General features: G+C 45.5%; 1 protein-coding gene and 1 long non-coding RNA gene across 3 annotated transcripts; one reads left to right on the plus strand and one right to left on the minus strand.

The window, feature by feature from the left end:
* Positions 1-7,764: 7,764 nt before the first annotated feature.
* LOC119280980 lies at positions 7,765-9,150 on the minus strand. 2 transcript variants are annotated; one of them, XR_005138238.1, is made up of 5 exons: positions 9,067-9,150; positions 8,591-8,772; positions 8,160-8,457; positions 8,036-8,080; positions 7,765-7,957 (listed from the first exon to the last, which is right to left on the minus strand). It is a non-coding gene; the product is annotated as an uncharacterized LOC119280980 (long non-coding RNA). The 2 variants fall into 2 exon arrangements; XR_005138237.1 differs by having other exon boundaries at positions 7,765-7,965.
* Positions 9,151-10,352: 1,202 nt separating this feature from the next.
* On the plus strand, positions 10,353-12,836 carry LOC119280969 (sm-like protein LSM3A). The gene is made up of 3 exons (XM_037561639.1): positions 10,353-10,564; positions 11,596-11,691; positions 12,414-12,836. Exons 1-3 carry the CDS (start codon positions 10,448-10,450, stop codon positions 12,492-12,494), a joined length of 294 nt encoding a protein of 97 aa, XP_037417536.1. The 5' UTR covers positions 10,353-10,447; the 3' UTR covers positions 12,495-12,836.
* Positions 12,837-12,871: the final 35 nt, after the last annotated feature.

Raw genomic sequence — 12,871 nt, forward strand, 5'->3', positions numbered from 1 at the left:
CATTCGGTAACCACATACAAACTTCCTTTATAACCCTAGCGTCATCGAACCTTAAGTGTGTAGACCCTACGGGTTCGGGAGACATGTAGACATGACCGAGACGTTCTCCGGTCAATAACCAACAGCGGGATCTGGATACCCATGTTGGCTCCCACATGTTCCATGATGATCTTATCGAATGAACCACGATGTCAAGGACTCAATCGATCCCGTATACAATTCCCTTTGTCTAGCGGTATTTTACTTGCCCGAGATTCGATCGTCGGTATATCGATACCTTGTTCAATCTCGTTACCGGCAAGTCTCTTTACTCGTTCCGTAACACATCATCCCGTGATCAACCCCTTGGTCACATTGTGCATATTATGATGTTGTCCTACCGAGTGGGCCCAGAGATACCTCTCCGTTTGCACGGAGTGACAAATCCCAGTCTCGATTCGTGCCAACCCAACAGACACTTTCGGAGATACCTGTAATGCACCTTTATAGCCAGCCAGTTACGTTGTGACGTTTGGTACACCCAAAGCATTCCTACGGTATCCGGGAGTTGCACAATCTCATGGTCTAAGGAAAAGATATTTGACATTGGAAAAGCTTTAGCATACGAACTACACGATCTTTGTGCTAGGCTTAGGATTGGGTCTTGTCCATCACATCATTCTCCTAATGATGTGATCCCGTTATCAATGACATCCAATGTCCATGGTCAGGAAACCGTAACCATCTATTGATCAACGAGCTAGTCAACTAGAGGCTTACTAGGGACATGGTGTTGTCTATGTATCCACACATGTATCTGAGTTTCCTATCAATACAATTATAGCATGGATAATAAACGATTATCATGAACAAGGAAATATAATAATAACTAATTTATTATTGCCTCTAGGGCATATTTCCAACAGTCTCCCACTTGCACTAGAGTCAATAATCTAGTTCACATCACCATGTGATTAACACTGACAGGTCATATCACCATGTGACCAACATCCAAAGAGTTTACTAGTGTCATTAAACTAGTTCACATCATCATGTGATTAAGACTCAATGAGTTCTGGGGTTTGGTCATGTTCTGCTTGTGAGAGAGGTTTTAGTCAAACGGGTCTGCAACATTCAGATCCGTATGTACTTCGCAAATCTCTAGGTCATATTGTAAACGCTGCTACCATTCTCCACTTGGAGCTATTCCAAATGGTTGCTCCACTATACGTATCCGGTTTGCTACTCAGAGTCATTCGGATAGGTATTAAAGCTTGCATCGACGTAACCCGTTACGCCGAACTCTTTATCACCTCCATAATCGAGAAACATGTCCTTATTCTTCTAAGGACAATTTTGACCGCTATCTGGTGATCCACTCCTTGATCACCTTTGTACTCTCTTGCCAGGCAAGTGGCAAGGCACACATCAGGTGCGGTACTTAGCATAGCATACTGTAGAGCCTACGTCTAAAGCATAGGGGACGACCTTCGTCCTTTCTCTCTTCTCTGCCATGGTCGAGCTTTAAGTCTTAACTTCGTACCTTACAACTCAGGCAAGAACTCCTTCTTTGACTGATCCATCTTGAACATCTTCAAGATCATGTCAAGGTACATGCTCATTTGAAAGTACCATTAAGCGTTTTTGATCTATCCTCATAGGTCTTGATACTCAATGTTCAAGTAGCTTAATCCAGGTTTTCTATTGAAAAACACCTTTCAAATAACCCTATATGCTTTCCAGAAATTCTACATCATTTCTGATCAAGAATATGTCAACAACATATACTCATCAGAAATTCTATAGTGCTCCCACTCACTTCTTTGGAAATACAAGTTTCTCATAAACTTTGTACAAACCCAAAATCTTTGATCATCTCATCAAAGCGCACATTCCTCCTTGAGGGTGCGGAGCACGGTCGGGCGCCGGTCCTTCCGTTGCCTCTTCGGTTGGCTGCCATCTGTGCGTGCGCCGCCATCATCAGTGGTGGCATCCTCGGCGGCACCATCAGTGGTGGCATCAGTGGTGTCATCCTCGGCGGTACCATCAGTGGTCTCAGGATCAGTGGGGAAGGCGGCGTCCTCATACAAGTGAGGTTGTTCCTCCATCTCCTGGGACAGCTTCCAGAATGCCTTGTCGCCCGAACCCCCGGCCTCATCGTTGTTGGCCATGTTTCTCTCTAAATAGGAACAAAGTTTGGTCAAAAAGTTGGTTATTGTCAAGGAACAAGATCATGGTCTCATCATTTAGGGTTTGTCGACACCGAGGCATCCTAAAAGCTAAGCTTTTATCATTGAGGGTTTTTCGACGCCGAGGCACCCTAAAAGCCTAAGCTTTCATCATTTCGGTTTTTATCGACACCGAGGCACCCTAAAAGCCATGCATTAGTCACAAGTACGCCGGGGCACTTGATCCTACTTAATTAACTACTAAGATACCCCGACCCATGCATTAGTCACAAGTACCCCAGATGTCCTATTTTTAGCAAAGTCATGCTAAAATTCACGGAAAATTTCAGCATGACCTTTGCTGAAAATAGGACATATGGAGTACCCGAATTTGCTGGAACGGAAGTTAATCGACATTCCAGCAAACTCAAGGGCCTCTCGGGTGGACAAGGCAAAAAGGGCCTCCATCACAACATGGAAAATACATTGGCATGTGAAGAGGTGAAACAATATATGCATCTCCAAGCAGTATCATTCAACATTTTGGACAAACCACTACAAGCAATACTAGATCAGATACAAGAAGAATATGAGAAAATGCAGACAAATACTAACAGATTGAGGTGTTTAACTTGTGGTGCTCTCTGTGCTATTAACATTTCAAGTCAAAACCTTTTCTGGTTAGTAAGTGTTTCTTGAGCATATGTATGTAGTAAGTGTTTCTGCTCTCAGTGTTTCAGGACACATATTTTAGCTACCTAGTACCAGTGCTATTTACTAGCAGTAGTAGCAGTTTTTTTCTTCTTCATTAACTGTACTAGCAGTTTTTTCTTCTTCTTCATTAACTGTATTAGCTATTTACTAGCCGTACTAGCACTTGGATCATATGCTAACGCTACATTGATACATCATCATGCTGGGTAATATTAAACCCAAGCAACTTTATAATCAACCCAAGATACATCAACTACTGCACTGTCCTGCCTAATAAAAATAGTCATGCCAGCATATAGTATATAAATCTGAATTTGTGTTTACAAGAAGAGTGCCCATTGCAATGTAAACCTGAGAACACATCTCACCTCAAGTGCAGGATATAGCAGACACCTACTTCTTCAGTCAAGTGCAGTAAAAGACCGTTTGCAGAACCTGTTTAGTCAGAGTTGAACATTAGAATCCATACTATGCTCTACTATGCTTGTAAAGGAACACCTGCTAGCTAGCTGCTGTCGAGTTGCCAGCATTCGTCGTCAGTGAAAAAAAAATGAAGAAGAAAAAAGGCATGCATGCACTGGTTTGCCAAAATAGAGCACTTTAGTCCTCTGTTTTTGCTAACTGCTACACATACCCTAAATAATTCGTGCAGTAGGAGATGCACTCTTCGGTCAGAAAGCCCCTGGCTATGCTTCCCTCTGGACGTGACATGTTGCGAACGTATCCTTTGATGACACCATTCATCCTTTCAAACGGCATCATGCTGTGCAGGAACGTCGGCCCGAGTTGGATGATATCGTCCATGATATGGACCAGCAGATGCACCATAACGTCGAAGAATGCGGGCGGGAAGTACATCTAAAGCTCGCATAGTATCACCACGATCTCTTCTTGTAGCCTTCTGAGTTGCCTCACGCCAACAGACTTCCGAGAGATGACATCGAAAAAGTTGCATAGGCCAAATAGGGTTTCACGGACGTGCGCGTCCATGATCCCACGGATTGCAACTGGAAGTATCTGCGTCATCAGCATGTGATAGTCGTGAGACTTCATCCCGCTGAACTTCAGCTTTGCTGGGTCTAGGTATCTGCTTATCTTCCCCGCGTAACCGTAAGGAAGTTTTACTCCTACGAGGCAGGTGAAAAACTGTTCGATCTCCTCCTGACTTAGAGTGAAGCATGCGGGAGGGTAGTCATTTATGGTCTTCTTGGCCTTTTTGCCTTTGCGACGACTTTCCGTGTCCTTCTTCGCCTCATCATCATCATCATCATCATCATCATCATCATCATCATCATCATCATCATCATCATCATCATCATCATCATCATCATCATCATCATATATAGCGTGAAGCTCCTGCCTGATGCCCATTGATTTCAAGTCTGCCCTTGCTTTCGGCCCATCTTTGGTCCTCTCTGGCATGTTGAGAAGGGTACCAAGCAGACTCTCGCACACGTTCTTCGTGATATGCATGACATCAAGGCTGTGAGGCACACGGTGGATCTTCCAGTACGGCAAGTCCCAGAAAACAGACTTCGTTTTCCATACCTCCAGCAGCGGCTCTGGCGCCTTTCGCTTCTTTCCCGGCTCTGGCGCCTTTTGCTTCTTTCCCGGCAGTGGGCAGTCTTTCCAATTTTTCAATAGCTCGTCTATTTCCTCGCCGCTCCTCGTACGCGGGCATCCTCGGGGTTTGGTTTCACCATCGAACAGATCCTTGCGTTTTCTTCACGGGTCATCGCCGCGAAGCCACCTTCGATGTCCCATGAACACGGTTTTCGAAGACCCGGGATCTCTATCTAGCTGGCGATATGTTGTGTCATCCATGCACCTGACGCATCCAGAAAATCCGTGGACCACCTGCCCTGCGACATATCCGTAACCGAGATAGTCGTGCACCGCCGTGAGCAGCGCGGCTCTCATAGGGAAATATTCTTTCTCTGCGGCGTCCCACGTATTGGCTGGCGTTTTCCACAGCGTGTCAAGCTCCTCTTTCAACAGCCTCAGATACAGATTGATGTCGTTCCCTGGTTGTTTCGGTCCTTCAATTAGCATACTCATGTGAATGTACTTCCTCTTCATGCACAACCAGGGGGGAAGGTTGTACATCCACATAAACACAGGCCAGGTGCTATGTGTGCTTCTCTGGCTGCCAAACGGATTGACTCCATCGGTGCTCGCGCCCAGCACGATGTTCCTTGGATCGTTCCCAAATCCTGGGTCTTCGAAGTTCAACACTTGCCGCTGGCTCGCATCCTTAGGGTGACTCAGCATCTTGTCTTTTTTATCTATCTCCGGATCATTTGCGTCATCTTCTCGCTTCTTCTCCTCCCTATCCGCGTGCCAACGCAGGAGCTTTGCTACCTTAGGGTCTGTGAAATACCGTTGCAGACGAGGAGTGATCGGAAAGTACCACACCACTTTTCGAGGAGCTTTCTTCCTCTTCTTGTATCGAGTGACGCCGCACACCAGACATATGGTAGACTCCGCGTGCTCGTCCCGATAAATGATGCAATTGTTCATGCACACATGGTATTTCACGTGCGGTAAATCCAGAGGACACACGATTTTCTTCGCCTCCTCCAAACTGGTCGGGCACTTGTTCCCCTTGAAAGACGTTCGTGCCAGAATGACATGTTCTCGTCGAAGCATGCGTCGGTCATTTTGTGTTTTACCTTCATCTCCAGAGCCATGAGCGTTACTTTCAGCCGGGTATCCTCGGGCCTGCATCCTTCATACAATGGAGTAACCGCGTCTAACTCAAGTTGATCCATCTTGGCTTTCTCTCGGGCGGCAGCTCTTGCGTTATCCGTCTACTTGAGAAGCAGCTCTTGAATATGAGGGTCCTGCACCCAGCCCATCGATGGTCCAGCGTCGTCTGCTCCGCCGGCATCATCATCTTCATGATCATGCCCGTCGTCTGCTCCGGCATCTTCCTCATCATCATGTCCCGCATCTTCTACATGATGACTGTGTACAACATCACCGTCGTGATCATCTCCTGGGGATTCTTCGTCTTCTCGCCCGCCCGAGCCGCGGTGGTTGTCTGGCTGCCCTTCCTGATTTCTTGCCCGGCCCCCATGGACGACTTCGTAGTCATCTTCATCACCTTGCCACCGATAGCCATCCATGAAACCACGCAAGAGCAGGTGGTTCCGCACCTGCCCGGATTCCGGGTCCGCAATAAGGCTCTTCAGCTTGCATCTTCGACACAGACATCTTATCTCCGCCTCGTTCTTTTGAAGCATCTCGGACTTCGCGGACCTCAAAAACCTATTCATGATGTCTTCGGTCATCGTGCGGACCATGGTCGCCTGCGGGGTAGAGCAAAACGATATTTTAGAACCAAGAACAAATTTGGCATGACTTTTCCTAAAAATAGGACCAAAAATAATGCTTAATGCCAAAATTCTCGCCGAAACGGAAATGAATCAACATTCCGGCAAAATATTGGCAACTATCGCATTTCAAATACCGGTACACCTCCAAACACAAACATATATGCAACATCACAAACATATGCAACACCACGAACATACATAGATCTAGCTAGGCCATAAAAAGTGCATGTGCACATTGTTGTAGGGAGAACAACATAAATATAGCTTCTCCCCTTACTTACCTATCAAAACAAGGTAATTTAACCACTTAAATTGAATGAATCTATGGTGGAAATGAGGTGAAAAAGAGAAGGCACCCGAGACAAGGAGGAGGTGGAGAAAATGAAGTGGGGAGAAAGTGTGGGTAGTAGAGGCTGTCCAAAATATCTTGTTGCTGCCCACTTACTAATGACGCATCAACTCTAAATGCGCCATTAGTAATCCAGGTTACTAATGGCGCACCTTCTGGTGGTGTGCCATTAGTAGTTTTGCAAAAAAAAAAACATACTAATGGCGCATTGTTCCACAGTGCGCCATTACTAGTTTAAACTAGTAATGGCGCACGGTCGAACAGTGCGCCATTAGTAGTTTTGCAAAAAAAGGAATAAAAAATATAATAAAAAAAACAACATTAGTGGCGCACTTTTCGACAGGTGCGCCATTACTAGTTACAACTAGTAATGGCGCACTGTGTCTGGATGCGCTATTAGTATGTTTGGACAGGCACACTAGTTCAAAAAAAATTTGATACTAATGGCGCACCCTGGACCAGGTGCGCCATTAGTAGTTTCAGCTCTAATGGCGTATCAGAAGGTGGTGCGCCATTAGTACCACTTGTCTGGTGCGCCATTAGTGTCAATCTCATCTATAGCCCTTTTTCTAGTAGTGAATCTAGCATACTATTCCACTATACTCTGAACAATATTTAAACCTAGGTTTAGACTAAGATTAGTCCACAACCTGATTGTGTATCTCTCCCCTGTCTAGTATCTCAACACTTTATGATTAAACCATAAACATTGTAATTTACTGGAAAAGCACCATCAACTGCAGTAAAATTCAGAAAACCTGAATACTGTACCCGTGATATATTTCCGCATTCTATGTGCAACCTCAACTACCATAAACAATTCATGCACGAGGACCACCTGTTTAGAACCAACGATCAATCTAAGAGAAAGTTCCCAATATGAGGTGCAATACATAGTTTACAGAATCACATCGACAAAACGAACTACAAAACTATCTTCTTCACCAAACGAACTTGCATAAGCTAACGAAAACAGGTAAATAATCCGGCTCCATAAATGCAGTGCAAAGCAGACTACATAACAATATCTAAAAATACACCGCGAGTTTAACCATGGTAAGAATCGAGAAAACAGAACATTTCCTATTGCCTGCAGGCACTTTAGCACAGAAACATCAAAACGAACACAATCATCTTAAATTCTTAATCCATACCAAATAGTTCAATGATTCCTGATAGTTCAAATAGATAGTTCATAAATAGTGGTAATGACGAGTAATACAACACACATTTTACAGGTGTAGATAAAATTAACACCCGATCACGCGCAATGTACAATTTTTTTAATAAACATACGAACTCAATGGATCAATCGAGCAAGACGGTCTTTCATTACACAACATTGCGTACCTGGCAGAGGTCCCTCTCAATGAGTGTGCGTCCAGCGCCCTCACATTGTATCTGTATACCTATGTACCTACGATTCAGGTTAGGTGAAGCATACAAACGATCAGAAAAATATAGAAAAATGAACAGAACGTAAATACCTGTGATGTTCGGTGATGTAGGGCACGGCCTTGCGCCGCTCCTCGCTGCAAGAAACGATATTCAAGACAGGTGAAGCATACAAACAATCAGAAAAATATAGAAAAATGAACAGAACGTAAATACCTGTGATGCTCGATGATATAGGGCACGGCCTTGCGCCGCTCCTCGCTGCAAGAAACGATGTTCATGACAGGTGAAGCATACAAACGATCAGGAAATACAGAAATGAACAGAAAAATTCAGAAAACGAACAGAATGTAAATATCTGTGATGATCCGTGATGTAGGGAACGATTGACACGGCCTTGCCGGTCCTTGCTGACCGCAGACCACCCCCTGACCCTAGAGTTCCGCGATGGCGGCGGCGGCGTCCTCCAACAACCACGCCCTCCCTCAAGTCCTGCCCTGACGTGAACATCATCCTAATTAACAAAGATAAATTTAGTAGCACACATGCAACATAAGTTGGTAATAGCTTGTTTGAAAAATAACACAAATAACTCAACGACAGTGAACCTGAAGCAAATGTTAACCAACATGGAGGAGTATAGGAACCTTCTTTAGGTGTTCAGATTACAACGGGTAGTCCGGTTCATCGTCAGCATCTGAGTCATGCCGTGGGATCCGCAAGCTACATCTGCTGTGTTGGCGACATCATCGTCGAAGAGAAGTACCTGATCCTCACCATAAGAGCAATCAGGAAACATCCATTGACTCGATCAACAATATTCAAGAGCCTGAAAATACAAGGACGACCGACCATATCAGGGTGTGGCAATAATCTACTCAATCCTGCTACCATCAAGCAAAAGAAAATAAACCTTGAAGCTACACAAACAACTACTATCCTCAGGCACAAGAAATGAAAGCTTGAAGCTACATAAATATCAACTACCTTACAGAGGCAATTTGGTTCATTTAAAACCATTATTCGGAAATGAAAACAGTAGTCAGGAGAAAAAAAATTATACATTCAATTCACCACGCAAGCGCACAAGCAAAGTAGTAGTACTCAGATTCAGCCGTGGTACCTCAACAACGTCAAGCTACCCACCGTACATGGCCTAAGGTGAGCATTCTCTGCCATTCAAGAAAAGAGTGGATCAGAAAATTGCACCCTTGAATTATCTCCATGAAGGTAAACCCATTCCTCAAGATTCATTTTTTGTTCTAAAGTTCATGCATAAAAATCGCAGGGGCACAAATCAAACTGTACGCTATCCAAACCAGGAAGAATACATGGTATCAAATGGAATGAGGGAAGCTCACCTGAGACTGAGAATCCATAGACGGGCATAGCCTTCGTGGCTGACAGGGGCGGAGGAGGGAGGGCGAGGCACACGCTGTACGAGCTCGCAGGGCCATACGTGACGGCGGCGGTGGTAGTTGCTTGAGGTCGCTCGAGCTCCCCATCTTGAAAAGGGGAGGCGGCATGCTGTGAGACGAGACAGCGAGACGAAGATTGGATCGAAAAATTTCTGGGATACGGGTGGCGGCGCATCGTGTGGAGCATTGGGGCAGCGATGCGGCGGTGGTAGAAGGAGGATCAGGATCTGGCCGGTGAACCTCCTCCTCTCCGATGGAATCTGGCCGGTGAATAGCGCTTGTTGGCGGCGGAGAGGATCTGCGCGGGGGGCGGGAGCAAGCCGTCAAGTGGGGTACTCACCAACATGGCGGAGTCGCGAGATCTCCTTGGCGCGTCTCAGCCGGACATCGGCGACGGAGGCTATGGCGGCTGGGGCATTCTTGACAATCGATGTAGGAAACAGATCGAGGGGCGGCGGCGGAGCAGTAGGGGCGGCGGTGGAGTGGGAGAGAGGTCGCATCTGGATCGAGAGGAGGGTGTGTCGTACGCGCGTACCCGCCGCCGCTCGAGCCGTCGCCTCAGCTCGTCCAGCGCCGCGCCCTGCCGCACCGACTCCCTCCTCACCTGCTCGAGCGCCGCCTCGAGGCGGCGCGCCAGGTGTGCCCGTTCCTCCGGCGATGTAGAGGAGGGTGGAGGTGGCTGAGCGGGTGATAGTGGAAGGTGGGGGGCGGCGGCGGCGGAGCGGGGAGATTGGGGCGGCATTGCATCGCTAGACGAGGGAGATAGGGCGGCCGCATCGGGTGGATCCGGACACGGATGGTGGCGTATGTTTTTTTTTGGTTTTTCACGGGATGGTGGGAGGTGGGCGAAGGTTAACCGACGAAAAAACCGGATGAAAGTGGTGGGACGAAAATTGACCGGCGGAGACTACCAATTGCTCTATTATTAGGAGTAGAGATGGGCCCAGAAGTGCAAAGCCCAAACAGGTCGTGTACTGTACTTCTCCGACCCGACAAGGAAAAAAAGGAACGCCGCGGAAGTGAAAGAGCTCGATTCAGAAGCTAGGGTTTGGGGAGAGCAGCGGAAGGGGGTACCAGCCGGCGGCGATGGCGTCGGAGGAGGATGTGGCGGTGAAGGAGCCGCTGGATCTCATACGGCTCAGCCTCGACGAGCGCATCTACGTCAAGCTCCGCTCCGACCGCGAGCTCCGCGGCAAGCTCCATGTATGTTTCCTCGCCCCTCTTCGTAATTTCTGCTGTCGATCTGGTAGCTTTCGCTGCCTGAGCTTGGCTGCGTGAGGGATCTTGTTTATGTGTCCACTATGTGGTTGTGCTGCCTTATGTATTTTAATACTAGCTGATATTAATGCATAGAGAAATGAGTTGCCGTGGTCTTGTGGTGTGTAAACAGACTTTCCGGTTGAACTGGAAGACATCAGAACCCAAATTTATCTGTGTAGAGACTCATATGATGTACCCTTTTTCCCTTCCATTGGATATAAATGCGAGTAGAAGCTTTCGTTATGGACATCAACAATAACCGTTTACATTAGATAAAGCTTAACATGCTGATTCGAAAGTTTTCTCGATTAGTGGAACCAGATGAATTGCAATGTGTGTAGTATTTTAATTTTGAGTTCATAGAAATATGTTGGATTGTGGTGGCAGAATCATCTCGGCATTTCAATTCAAGACTTTGGGCATCATTTTCTAGGGATTGGTTGATCTTTGTATTTATCTTGTCAGATTCTGTTGAATAACTTAATAAAGATGGCTGCATGCATCATTTTGATGCAGAGGCCGGGGGTAATCCTCCTTTAAAAAAAGAAAAAAAAAGGAAAAAAGAATGGCGGCTTACTTTAGAATAAAGCATAACATGCTGGTTTCAGAGTTTTATCGATTAGTGGAACCAGATGTCTTGCAATGTAGTATTTTAATTTTGAGTTCATAGAAATATGTAGGAACGTAATGGCAAAATCATCTCGGCATTCCAATGTAAGACTTCGGGTTGCTTAAGTTAAGAGGTTATAACTTATTACCCGCTGGGCATTATTATCATTTCACCGATTCATTACAATTGTATACCTGGAAAAAACATCTGTGGGTTATATGATGCGCCCCATGGGCCATACACTGTATTAATGCATTGTTATTCAGTTGTACTGACAGCTGGGAAATTTGACCCTGGGGCATCAGCATGGCCACTATTTGAGATTCTCTGTTTCTAAGTTTCCTTTATTCTTCCTTTGATCCAGGCTTACGATCAACATCTCAATATGATACTTGGAGATGTAGAAGAGATAGTGACTTCCATTGAAATTGATGATGAGACTTACGAGGAGATTGTTCGTGTAAGTACTTTCTCGTTCCTCGAAATTTTGAACTGTATGCTGATGTGAGTTTGTTCAAATTCAGACCGTCGACTACTGTTTGTTCCAAATCAAAATCATTAGTTATTCCAATATGTTTATTTAGTTTGTGTTAATGATGTGTAGAGCCTCTGGAGTGAGGGTTTGGCACGATTACCCTGATACTGCTTAACATTAAGTCGTGTCTCACACAATCGTCAGTTCTGCACTCACATGTAATTTGGGAGGCGCATTGTTTTACCATGATGCTGCTTAACGATAACCCAGTGTCAGTTGCATAGTAACGTGTAAAATGCTTTGTGTTTATAAATGAGCAGTCTTACCTGCTTGTATTCTGCTGGTAACACTTGTGTTATATTGCATAATAAGCATAGCACCAATTTCTTTTGTTTACAGTTATTGTAGTCAGGGTTTTTAACTTATTTAATGAAACTTTCTTCCACGTATTACTAGATGTACTATGTGGCTCGTGTCACTATGGTCACTTAATCACTTTACAGTGTATATGATAATTCATCTTCTTTTACTATTGAACCTGGTTACTTGTTTTCTTCATTTCGTTAACTTTTAAAATTCTGTGTGGTCACCGTTTCCATAGTTTGGGGTAATTCGATACAACAGCACAAAATGGTGTCAGATACTTTTGGCTGCTGATATGCAATAGATTTACTACTGACTTATATTCTCTATTCCAATGATTCCAGACCAGCAAGCGCACCATCCCCTACCTTTTTGTCCGAGGAGATGGCGTGATACTGGTTTCGCCGCCCTTGCGGACCGTCTGATGGCGTGATACTGGTCTCGCCGCCCTTGGGGACCGTCTGAAGTCAGGGCGGAACAACTACCATTCAATGTTCAATGGGCATTGGCAGCAGCGCTATCCGGATGACATGCATCAGCTTATACATGTTATCTGGAGCATTACCGGCTCGTGAGACACTGCATAACTTGAGTTAATCAATCATCCATGTATCCTGATACAAAGAGAAAACACTGTACTCACATCTGTTATGTAGATGGATCTGATTCAGGCACCTGTTCATCCATTAGACCATAGTCGAGGGAAGCTTGAGTTAATCATTCCTCTCCCAGCGCCTACCTCTGAATGGCATCTAGCAGCATCAACATTCACTGCGCGTTCCCAGTTGCGGTTCACGGCGAA

This window comes from Triticum dicoccoides, chromosome 1A, assembly GCF_002162155.2.
Source record: "Triticum dicoccoides isolate Atlit2015 ecotype Zavitan chromosome 1A, WEW_v2.0, whole genome shotgun sequence".
NCBI lineage: Eukaryota > Viridiplantae > Streptophyta > Magnoliopsida > Poales > Poaceae > Triticum > Triticum dicoccoides.

What these genes read in the sequence shown, in the direction of transcription:
- LOC119280969 (XM_037561639.1), top strand. Translation starts at nt 10,448, where the DNA reads ATGGCGTCGGAGGAGGATGTGGCGGTGAAGGAGCCGCTGGATCTCATA. An exon ending in AGCTCCGCGGCAAGCTCCAT is followed by an intron (nt 10,565 to 11,595) that starts GTATGTTTCCTC and finishes CCTTTGATCCAG; the next exon opens with GCTTACGATCAACATCTCAA. An exon ending in CTTACGAGGAGATTGTTCGT is followed by an intron (nt 11,692 to 12,413) that starts GTAAGTACTTTC and finishes CAATGATTCCAG; the next exon opens with ACCAGCAAGCGCACCATCCC.